At 45.0% G+C, this 12661-nt stretch overlaps 1 protein-coding gene and 1 pseudogene across 20 annotated transcripts in view; one reads left to right on the top strand and one right to left on the bottom strand.

The window, feature by feature from the left end:
- Window positions 1–12661, bottom strand: part of WDR27 (WD repeat domain 27) — a 235284-nt gene that overhangs the window by 90077 nt on the left and 132546 nt on the right. For 19 of the 20 annotated variants that reach the window (XR_012002924.1, XR_012002923.1, XR_012002925.1 and 16 more), the window contains one exon: window positions 11034–11132. Coding sequence is in view for 17 of the 20 variants with exons in the window: in XM_072765852.1 (XP_072621953.1) it covers window positions 11034–11132 (99 nt within the window). In the remaining 3 variants the exon portion in view is untranslated. Of the gene's footprint in view, window positions 1–8216; window positions 10895–11033; window positions 11133–12661 lie in introns of those variants that run through there. The other variant, XM_072765739.1, reaches the window with a different exon arrangement.
- Window positions 11856–12356, top strand: LOC112922778 (large ribosomal subunit protein eL21-like; annotated as a pseudogene).

Raw genomic sequence — 12661 nt, 5'->3', positions numbered from 1 at the left:
AATTGTGAGAATAAATGTTTTAGAACGCTACATTTTTGCTAATGCAGTTGACCCTAGAACAACATGGGGGTTAGGGATGCCAACCCCTCTTGCCAAAAATCTGCACATAACTCTGACTCCTCAGAAACATAACAACTAGTATAACAACTTCTGCTGAGCAGAAGGCTTACTGGTCAACACACAGTTTGTATGCCATATGTGTCATACACAAAATATTCTTACAACAAAGTCAGCTGGCAAAGAGAAAATGTTACTTTCACAACCCCACAGAATAGAATGTAGGTTTATAGGGCTGTGTTATAGTAGGGATAACCCACCTCCAGGTGGCCCACATGGCTCACCCCCGTGTTGCTCAAGGGTCAGCACAGTGCTAGGGAACAACAGGCAGCTGATATCATGGGCCACTCACCTAAATATGAATAAAAACTATAAACTTCCTAGAAGAAAACAGAATATATTTTCAGGCTTTGGGTGGACAAGATTTTTCAGACAGGCCAAAAAGTACTAACCATAAAATAAAAGTTGCATTTCATAAAAATTCAACACTGATGATCACTAAAGGATGTTACAACACAAATAGACAAACCACAGATCAGGGGAAATATTTGCAATACATACACCTATGATAGTATCCAGAACACAGTTTTTAAAAAGTTCTACAACTTGGGGCACCTGGGTGGCTCAGTCAGTTAAGCATCCAACTCTTGATCTCAGCTCAGGTCATGACCTCAGGGTCGTGGAATCGAGCCCCCCATTGGGCTCTGTTCTCAGCATGGAGTCTGCTGAAGACTCTCTCTCCCTCTGTCCCCTGCCCCTGCCTCACGTGCATGTACCCTCTTTCTCTCAAATAAATAAAACTCTAAAAAATAAAAGTTCTATTACTCAATATTAATAATGAACAATTAAAAATAGGCCTATAATCATATGATACTGTGTTCAATATTGGTCATTATTAAAGAAATGCAATTTAAAACCACAATAAAAATATCAGAATAGCTAAAATGAAAGAGACTAACGAAATGCAGCAGTCCCAGCAGGGTGGGGATGGCACCAGCTCTGGAAGGTCAGCAGGGTCTCCGGGTTGAGCATGTGCCCACCCCACTGCCTCACAGCCGTGCTCCCATCTGCTTGCTCAGGAGAAGAGGGGACACATCTCCAAAGAGACACCTGCCCCAGAAGCAGCTTTATTCACGAACACCACAAGTGGAAACACCAGACCTTTCTCAGCTGACCCAACAGAAAAGCTCTCTACCACACAAAGGAGGCACTGCCAGGACACAGAACGACAAAGGTCCCACTGCCACGGCACTCTAGAAAAGACCGGTCTCTGATAGACATTGGGACACTCTTTGCTCAGGGGCATGGAAGGTCTCAGTGAAGGAGAAGTCCTGCATCTGGAGGTGGCATGGGTCCCAGGGACATGTGTACCAGGCCACAGAGAGTGTGACTGTGTCTACAAGAGGGGCAGAGTCAGCCGTCCGATGTGACTCGGAACACGCACTCAGCACAACTACAGATGAACTTTCAGCATTGGCTGCCTCCACCCTCAATCCTTCCTTTTTAATTCTTATTCAAAACAAATGTTACTTTTGATTAGAAATATCCAAGAATAGAAAAATATCTTGCTTTCCCCTTTACAAACTTAAAAGACTCTGGTCAGGATGAGGGTCTCAAGTAGATCTGAGATGGTTTCATTGCTCTTTCCATCAAAGGGCCCACTGGCCCAGAGAACAGGCCGATCCTGACCTCACAAGCAAGCTTCTAACACCTAATGCAAAACCTCTTGGCATTAAGGGAGAAAGGAAACCCGGGTTCTGGATGGAGACAAGACCACACCTACCGGCTGATAAAGACAGGATTGACAAGGCCACAGAGGGCGTGACTCATGGCAGGCCCACCAGGCCACACAGACGTCCCTGGCCCATCCACCCCCAGCAGATACAGCTGTGAAACCCAGTGCAGTGGCTTCAGGCCCCACCACACAAGGTCTCCAACCACATGCCTTTAAAGGAGAAACAGATAAGGAAAGATGTCAGCAAATTCCCTGCATATTTGCAGACAAAACAACACACATTCAGATGACCCATGGACAGGTCGGGGAATCAAAGGGCAGACCAGAAAGTGTCTTGAACTGAATGAGCAACTAAAACAGGGTGGCGGCGGGGGGGGGGGGGGGGGGGGGGCTGTAAACAGCGGGATCTGTTTACACAGATCACCCCCCGCCCCTGTACTGGGATGGCCAGCGGCCTGCCCTCCAGGTGGCCTGCCCTCCGGGGTAGTGGCAAGATGCCAGCCGGGGCACAGGCTTGGGCAGGCCTGGAGATGAGGATGCCAGCAAGGAGGTGTCTGCGCCACCCGCCAGGGCAAAGGAGGGCAGGGAGGACACAGAGGCGGCTTGGGATGGACTGGACCATAGTGGTGGCAGCAAGCACGGTACGGGTGGAGGTTAGCCCTGGGGAGGGGTGGGGGAGGCTCCTGCGCCTGGACTGGGGAAGTGCTTGCTGCAGGGCTGTGTGTGGAAGCACAGTTAAGGGGAGGGAAGGCTCCTGAGGGAAACCTGCCCTCCCATTGGGACCCACAGCGGCCACCACCGAGGCCACAACTCTGACTCAGTCCTTCTGACTCGTCACCGACTTGGAGCCAGAGGAAACCAGACACAGAGGCCAGGAAGTGGCAGGTGCACACGGGCACGTGGGGCAGCCCCTGCTGATGCCCACACGTCTCCAGCTGACCAAAGGAGATTTCCACTGAAAACAGCAAGCACAATTTTTGTGTTTTTTTTATTTTTTTAAATTTTTTATTAGAGTTCAATTCCAACATATCGCATAACACCCAGTGCTCATCCCGCCAAGTGCCCCCTCAGTGCCCATCACCCAGTCACCCCAACCCCCCACCCACCTCCCCTTCCACTACCCCTTGTTCATTTCCCAGAGTTAGGAGTCTCTCATGGTTTGTCACCCTCACTGATATTTTCACTAATTTTTTCTCATTTCCCTTTATTCCCTTTTACTAATTTTTATATTCCCCAAACAAATGAGACCACATAATGTTTGTCCTTTTCTGATTGACTTATTTCACTCGGCATATTACCTTCCAGGTCCATCCACATTAAAGGAAATGGTGGTTACTCATCGTTTCTAATGGCTCAGTAATATCCCATTTTATATATGGACCACCACTTCTTTATCCATTCATCTTTCGGTGGACACCGAGGCTCCTTCCACAGTTTGGCTATTGTGGACATTGCTGCTATAAACATCGGGGTGCAGGTGTCCCAGCATTTCACTGCATCTGTATCTTTGGGGCAAGCACGATTTTTGAAGAAAGCTCATATTAAAGAGTAAAAGGAGTGAACACAGATCTGTTTCTTCAGACCAGAGCAAAGGGACAGAGAAAGTGCTCGGACAGGCAGGGAAACAAAAATCTTTTTCCCTTCAAAGTGATTTTTAAGGACTGAGTAAAATCAAAATACATTACTTTCTTATTTTTAAAATGTAAAGGCCAGGTAAGCCTGGGTGGCTCAGTGGTTGAGCATCTGCCTTTGGCTCAGGGTGTGATCCCAGGATCCTGGGATCGAGTCCCCCGTCAGGCTCCCTGCATGGAGCCTGCTTCTCCCTCTGCCTGTGTCTCTGCCTCTCTCTGTGTGTCTCTCATGAATAAATAAATAAAATCTTTAAAAAAAATCAGACATATGACTCCATGGGTAGTCTGACTTCCATATTTAAAAAATAAGAGTAAGAGGCATTGTCTGAGATGCATTTACTAAGCAACCATCCCAGAGAGGTGCTCGACGTAGAGAACATAAAGCCAAATTCATGTGCCCTCCTCCCCGCGCTGATGGCCCACAGGATGTTCCACGCTGACACACTCTGCCCTTCGGCAGGCAGCCCTGCGCCAGCAGGCGCAGATGCTCCCTTCCCCATGAGCACAGCACTCACACTGCTGTGTGTGTTTCCACCTGGACTTTAAGGCCAGTTCTGAAGGGCAAAGTCTATTCTTTTTTTTTTTTTTTTTTTTTTGGTAAAATCTTATACCAAGATGAAACTTCCATCTCAATCAGTCATCAGGAAACTGAATTTTAATATTAAGTCCTACATGATATCCTAAATTAGAAACACCGAAGCAAATCGATACACTCCCAAATAAGACAGAACCCTGAGGACCCCGGTCTGTTATCTGTTATTTTAAGGGGATTAGTCATTAACTTCCATCTACTAAAAACACCTCACAGACGTTAAAAATCTAGAATATTTATGTGTCGATTTATTTCCTTCCTGACTTTGAACAGTGATGAAAATGATTTCCCTTCACGATGTGTGTTCGTGAATCAAATGGACGCTAGAACATTCTGGGGACACACGTGGAGAAGCAGCCCCACCTCCTGCAACAGCTATCCCTAAAGAGTTGAGTGGTAAGAAATGAATTTTGCAAACCAAGTACCATTTTCTCGTTTGCTGATATGATGAGTTCAATTTTTACTTTTATTATCAATCTTTCCTTGATAGCGGTTTTGTCTATGACTGCGTGTACCCTGAGAGGGACTCTTCGATCAGTGATTTAACACATGAAAGAAGCATTTTGTGATGTAAAAAATATAACACCACTTATTGAAGCTCTGCTTTTTATTTCTAAACTCTCGGGGTCAGGCAGCCCAGGTGGCTCAGCGGTTTAGCGTCTGCCTTTGACCCAGGGCGTGATCCTAGAGTCCCAGGATGGAGTCCCACATTGGGCTCCTTGCATGGAGCCTGCTTCTACCTCTCCCTCTGTCTCTGCTTCTCTCCCTCTCTGTGTCTCTCATGAATAAACAAAATCTTTAAAAAAAAAAAAATAAAACTCTCAGGGTCATTCTGAGAGATGGCAGGGAAGGGCTTTGTGGCTGGAAAGCACCAGCTCTGGGCAGAACAAACCGCCCTGGAGTGCAGAAGCCTCTCCTCTGGCTTGGGGGCCCCTGTGGGTACCAGCGCTCAGTGGTGAGCTCCCACCTTCCTGGAGGAGGTGTCCGGAGACACGACACCTGCAAAGTTGGTCCTCGTGGATCCTCAGCAAGATCCTCCTTGCATTCCTGGCCCTCAAAACATGCTACGTGACAAGAAAAGTATTTCGATAATGGCCACTCCTGACCTGCCACTCAGAGAGGAGAGAGTGTCCCACACTGTCACTTACTCAGGTGTCTCAGTATGTTTACGTCTAACAGCAGAGGAACCTGGGCTTGGGGTCAGGATTTTACTATATGAATCAGAGCAGTGTCAGACTGCACACACCTCCCCTCCCGAGGACAAGCAGCTCTGCCGGATGGCTGCGCTTCTCCAGGCATAGCGGAGAGAGGAAGCAGTCCCCCACGCTGATGGTGGTCATGACCTCAAACCCACACCCTTCAACCCTTCAATCCAACCCTTCATGACCTTCAAACTAACCTTTCTGCCTCACTGGCTAAGCAAGTTTATTCATAAAAAGCAAAGATGTCTATAATTTTGTAGACTATATTTAAGAGTCCCAAACACAGAATAACGTCCCCACAGAAGTTGGGAAGATGCGTCCTATCTAATGAACGGTCTCCATCTCCACTGCCCCATCCAACAACATTCGCATCCTGAGCCGCATGGGGGTAGCCTGCCTCCAGAAGCTAACCCGCCCGCTGCTGTACATGCCAGGTATTTCTGTTTTCGATCCTTGCTATCATCTGCGGTGGGAGAAGAGTCGACTCCCTTCTTTCAGCTCCTCCTGCAACCTCCCTGTTGGTGGCCGCGCACAGGCGGCCTATCTTGGCAGCAGGCAGATGGTGATTTATCAGGAACGTGTCCTCCCAGCCTCCTGCAACCGCAGAGTCCCTTGAAGGGCCCTGAGGGTGGAGAACTGAGCATCATGGCTTCTCATCTCCATGGCAAAACTGACAGGAAAAAATGAGCATTTCTAAACTGTTCCAAAAACACAGGCCTTCTGTTTACTGAACTCACCTAAAATTCAAATTTCTCTCAAGTGGACTCAAAAAGAGAGCTCTTTGCAGTCAACTCACAAAAGTAAATGTACCTTGAAAGCAAATTGGAAAAGATTATCCTTTGCGCAGTCGGGTGATGATGCTGGGGCCAGGTCTGAGCAAGAAGTGAGGTTTATGATCAGCAGGGGTGGGCCAGGCTCACCAACAGCTGGCCACATTCACATGCACCTCCCTCAGCTCCAACCCCCAATTGCATGTCTGAAAGGAACCTGCACATCTCTGCCTCGAGCCTCTTCCAGACAAAGGCGTGGGAGAGTCAGGAAAGCAGTACAGACTCTGGGCGATGTTCACTACATGCCTCCTGTAAGGTAGCCTACTGTGATGCAGTGCACACACCGGGTGATGTCTCCAGGCCGGACCTTCCCACACAGGGAACAGAGCCCCCAGTAGCACTGGCCGGCTACTTACCCTCACTGCAACTATTAGATCAACCAGCGCTAAGCAAGTTCCTCACGCATAAGCAAGTTGATAAACATCACCGTTTGAGGTGGACCATCTGGCCCTCACCCTAACACGTTGCTCATTTATCTTTCCTCTTTGTAAAGTCTTATCCAAGAAGCAAAATTAATTTGGAGAAATGCTTTCTAAAAAGAGATCATCGGGCTTGCAGTTTGGAGAATTCAGAAGGCATGGGAACTGAACATGGTTACTACCGCCACCCATGTCTGCGCTTGCGGGAACACCTGCACAGATATGCATCTGACACAACATGCACATTCCAGGAACCACACAGGAGATGTCCTCATGCTCTCTCTAAATATGTTAACTTCTGATGGAGCTCCCCAACGTGCAATGGAACCATGTAAGGGACGGGGCCTCACACTCCCCTCCCCCAGCCATAAAAGATGAGCAGGATAGGCCAATGCAGTTAGACTTAGAAAGGAGTCTGGGTCCACACGAGCCATCCTCTGAGCCCCACCAGCAAGCAGGGAGGAGGGGGGAGCCTCCCCATCCACTCAGTCACAAGGCTTAGAAGCAGGACCACACCACGCAGCTTTTAGCGTGCTCCAAGGACAATCCCTGACCAACTCTGGCTCCAAGGATAAAGCAGCTAGCTTGAAAAAGAGCAGTCAAAGCAGTGGATCTCTTTGTTCCAAGAGATATCAACACGCAAGTCATGAGGGACCGGGACGAAAGAGGACAACACCTAAAATCCATGAAATCAACTGGCATTTGGCCATGGGAAGGCAAATGCATGTCAGAAGCCACTGCAATTCCTCATAACACATTCCTGTAACATGAAAAGGTGAACACAGACCTTAAATAAGGTCAGGATGGTTAACAACGGAGACCCAAGTGCTTACTACCGCATAGTGCAGAAGGGGAGAGACAAGTGGAATTATGATCTTACATGTCCTTATGAATGAATGCATCTGTGCAATAATTGAGAGTGGCTGGATTGTGTTTTCAGTATCTACACTTAGTTGTTTTATTTAGAGGTTAAAGCTTACAAAAAGCTGAACTGAGAGAAAATACACTGTTCCTTCATTTCATGACCAATGCATGTAACACTTCTCTATGTGGAATACGGTGCCCTAACATGCACACACCAGGGGGTAGTGGCATGATGTCACCATCAAATGGGGCAAAGAGCCCATGGGGCCATGCTTCCCACATGACGGGGGCTCCTGCTACGTGCTCAGCACCCACCTCGCTGGTTGGCACACAGTGAGCAGCAGCTCCATGCAGTGAGGGCCAGGCACCCTGCAGGGAGCACAAGGCATTGCAGTGCTCTGGCATCAGGCATGACATACACAATAGTTTCTTGCTGGAGAAAGTGCTGCAGATTTGTGGTTCTTTTTGACGTTTTTAAATTATAATTCAATTTATTAAAGATTCAAATTTTAAAATCTAGTTTCCTTAAGTTTTTCATCCAATTTAATATCTTATTTACTATGTTTAGAAATCTAGTAAATGTTAAGGGCACCTGGATGGCTCAGTCGGTTAAGTGTTTGCCTTTAGCTCAGGGGTCCTGGGGTCAAGCCCCATGTCAGGCTCCCTGCTCAGTGGGGAGTCTGCTTTTCCCTCTCCCTCTGTCCATCCCCCTACCTGTGTGCTCTCTCAGATAAATAAACAAAATCTTTTTTAAAAAAATCTAGTAAATTTTAACAATCACATGCAAAGTGGCTTTGATTTATGTTAAATCTACTCATGATGAACAGATTAAAAACCTTTAGGAAATGAATTGTTTACAATTTAAGTTATTCTAAAACTGTCAATATTCGTTTCAAATGTTATATTTTCATGAATACTTTAGATGAAAAGAAAGTTAAAAAGCAAAATGCTCCCAATTCTCAAAAATCTAATAAAGTAAACACAAATATGTTGAATCTCAAGTTCTTTTAAAAATTTAAATGCTGTTCACAAACAGGAACATTGTCTCATTTTTCTCAACTAAAAAGTCACAAACCTAAGTCAATTCAGATTTCAAGTTGGAATCAGATATTTTAATATATCAAAATCCTTAAAATATTACAAACACCTAAAATATTAATTATTCTCAGATTATTCCTAAATTCATAGAAAACCAATAATACAGTGGGCTTGATACACTTCATCTGTATATTAATTCCAACCACTGGAGAAGCCAGTGGGGTTACCATTCTAGGGGAACCAGCAAACTTGTATTCAATTTTATAACCAAGAAAAATAACTGTTTCTCAGATATAGACTTAGGTTATTTTTCCTTGGGAGAGCTAAACACAATTCTCAAAGGAAGGTGGCCTATTTAAACCATGTAGATTTAAATTTCATCCTTGTATGCTTTAGTAAATAAAATTTTCTAAAAGGTTTGACAGACGATGACTTGGGAAGAATACTGAATATTTTAAAGCTTCTAGAAAGTAACAATATTGTCTGTGTACTTCTATTTATAGAATGACATGTACCAATTAATTCTAATACCAATTGATTATGACCTTATTATAATCAAAGTTTTAATAAATAAAGGGTATGGTGCCTGGCTCAATTCCTAACACTACCAAACTAACAGCCTAGCAGAAAAAGAGATATAGTTGTCCAAGTATCCCTATGTCCTTCCACAGTCAAGATCTGGCATTCATTGAAAAATTAAAACACATCAGAAAGAAACGTAGGTTAGCCAACTGTCAGGAGACACAGCAATCAACAGAATGAGACACAGGTATGACCCAGATATTGGAATTGTCAGCCAGGGAACTTAAAAATTACAATACTATTTTAAAGATTCTACTGTAATTTCATTAGAGAGATAAATTTTTGAGAAGAAAAAACTTACTAGGCCTAGAATAGTTAGAAGAAATACAAGTTCTATACTTGAAAGAGAAAACAAGAAAATAAAAAAGCAAAACTGAATCAATAAAAAAGAACTGTAAATACAAAGGACAAAATGTCAATTTTAGATTAAAAGCTAGATTGGTCAGTAAACAAAATATTTGATCCAAAAGGTAAAGATATGAAGAATATAAAATAAGCATTTTTAAAATTAAAAAACTCAAATAATTAATAGCACATAAAACAACGCACAATCTTTACAATATCCAAAGAAAGGCAAATTAAAATAATGAGGTACTATTTCTTGATAATGAACTTAACAAAGATAATGAAAGCATTAATAATGTAAGGAAATACAAAATGGGGAACATTTTGAAAAATATTTCTCTGTACATATCAGAACCCCTGCAAAGCTTTTGCTCTTTTACTCAGTAGCAGTATTTTAACGATTTATCTTGAGAAAATAAATCCAGATACAGAAAAACATTGGATATACATCTGATTATTACTTATAATACCACGATACTAAAAACAGCCTAGATGTCCACTGTAACGTATCACAATCTTAAAGGAAAATAAGAAGTTTTCAGATGTCCATTTCTTAACTTTTTCCTTCTCTTTTTCCACACCAGGGGCTCTGCACCTCAGGAGGAGAACAGTCACTGCACCATCCTGCACATTTTCATGTTTGGTCTTCCTTTATTCCCTTGCTGAGTTATTTTGAGTGATAGCCTGAACCCCTCAGAGTAGCTTCTCATTCTATTCTGCTAAAAGGCATTTTTACACCAATACTGAATCTTCAGAACCACTGGCACCAACCTCTACCTGCAGGTCACTGTACCCTGCAGTCTGCTGCCCACCTTGCTGACCACTCTCCTTGTTGCATCATCAGCTCTCCTGCCCTCCCAGCTACGCTTCCACCTTATCGGTGCTGGTCTGTCAAGAGGATTCACACAGGAATCCAACAGCTCCAGAAAGGACACCAGAGACACAGAATAGGTAATGAAAACACGTATTATCAATCAGAAAAGTGGGCACCTGCGGGCCTCGCAGCATGGCCTTGCATCATGGTAAGTGATCATAATCACACGTGCAGAGAATATGTGAACCTGAACGCCTGCTGGCAATGGACTGCAGGGCCACAACAGAGTTGATGCGCGTGAGGACCTCCGTGGCACAGACAGGCGTCTGAGAGTCTGAGGCCCCCCTGACCGCAGCAGTGCACTGCAGGGAACAGGTGTGGTCCCACTTTGTGCAGGCGACGTGCCAGGCTGACCCACACAACCACGTGGTAATACTGTTCTCTGAATCCACATGCCCAAGATACTCACATTGCCACGTTTGAACAGCTGGTATTTTACTGCAAGACAGTGCACTCCCCCGTATGAGAGATTGTAGCTGGTGGTTTTCTCCCAATTACGCAAATGCCTCTAAATTGTGTGGTCTTCCTCCTCCACCCAAAATGTTGGTGAGGATTTTCTACACCCTTTTCACCCCTGCTCTGGGACTCCCCCGATGACAGTGTTTGTGCTAGTGCTCATGTGCCACATGCCCGTGCATTTCTGTAGTTGAGAGCAAGCGCCCGAATGACAAACACTGGCTGCACAAGAGAACACACCGAAGTCCTCCTCTCCCAAGCCTGCCTTCCTGCACGCCATGAAAATGGGTGCATCACCTTCAATGTGACAGGATTTCACCCAGACAAAGGCCAACAGATACGGGAAATGCGAGGAAAGCCTCGTAGGGAGTGGAGCCGCCCCCCCTCCCCGCCCTGAGGAGACTGTACCTGGGGGGCTGCCGGGCTGAAGGCCACACTGGTGACGGTGTCCGTGTGTCCAGCCAGTCTGTGAGAAAACGTGCTTGAGCCCAGGTCATACATGTAGGCCTGTAAGACAAGCACATGGGCTCCATGCTCACAGGGCCAGCGGTGAGCCAGAGTCGCACACAGCCAAAGCACACAGCCTGCATCTGGGAGGCAGCAGGTAACCTGACACCATCAGGGAACCCACTCGAGGACACATGCATTTCTCCTCCTCGCCTTTTCAGGTCTTTATCGTCTTCATGTCCACAGCCCCTCGTGCCTCCACAGTCCAATCTTACCTGCAAGCCCCAAATGGTGACAAAGTGCTGTTTTATGGTCCTTTCCCATAAACTTGAGGCAAAACCTTGTACTCTGCTTCCTACTAATCAGTCTGGAATTTGAGCAATTCAAACATTTTTAATTTTTTCTATAGCTGTCAATAAAATTAAAAGTAAGAACTTACATTCCTCACTAATGGCATTACTATCTAAAAGGATACATATGTGTGTATATATACACATAGATGTCACCAGAAACTTTATTTTGGGGACAGAAATCCGGTATTGGAGACCATCTTGATGTGATAGAAGAGGTGAGAAATTCATTCTAGTTTTTAAGTAACAAATGTGCAGACAAGAATTTTGTGGACTCTACTAGTAATAAAGAGAAATGGCACATCACAGCAGAGGCAGGACACCTAGGCAACTAGGCAATTCTTTTTTACACACACACACACACACACACACACACAAAAAAAAAAAACACAGCCTTTCAGCTGGAACCACCATCTTTCAGTAATTCACCAAAATGACCAATACAAAGGGAAAGAGGAGAGGTTCCCACTATATGTTCTCTAGGCCTCTTAGAAAACATGGAGTTGTTCCTTTGGCCAAATACATGTGAATCCATAAGAAAGGTGATATTGGGGACATCAAGGGAATGGGCACTGTTCAAAAAGGAATGCCCCACAAATGTTACCATGGCAAAACCGGAAGAGTCTACAATGTTACTCAGCATGCTGTTGGCATTGTTGTAAACAAACAAGTTAAGAGCAAGATTCTTGCCAAGAGAATTAATGTCTGCATTGAGCATACTAAACACTCAAAGAGCCGAGATAGCTTCCTGAGGCGTGTGAAAGAAAATGATCAGAAATAGAAGGAAGCCAATGAGAAAGGTACTTGGGTCCAACTGAAGCGCCAGCCTGCCCCACCCAGAGAAGCACACTTTGTGAGAACCAATGGAAAGGAGCCTGAACTGCTGGAACCCATTCCCTATGAACTCATGGCATGATAAATGTAAAGAAAATAAAAGACCTCAGGATTGTATAAAAAAGAAAAAAAGAAAAAAAAAAACCTATTTTAATGTACAAATGAGCCCTTCAAATTTAGAACTTCCAGATGATCCTGTCATTGGCTACACAGGGGTTTCTGAAACAAAGTCTATTTGTTTCCTGCATCCCCAGTAATCCCCATAATATCACACAGAGATATTATGTGTGTCTTGGAGTGGAAAAATCCAAAGTGTGGATGTTTTCCTGCTGGCCCAGGAGCAGCTCCTGGCCCGTGTACTCCTAGCAGCTCTCAAACGGCCGCTATGCTCGCCCAGGGATGGTC

This window comes from Vulpes vulpes, chromosome 1 (genome assembly GCF_048418805.1).
Source record: "Vulpes vulpes isolate BD-2025 chromosome 1, VulVul3, whole genome shotgun sequence".
In the NCBI taxonomy this organism is placed as follows: Eukaryota; Metazoa; Chordata; class Mammalia; order Carnivora; family Canidae; genus Vulpes; species Vulpes vulpes.
This window is presented reverse-complemented; position numbering and strand designations above follow the sequence as displayed.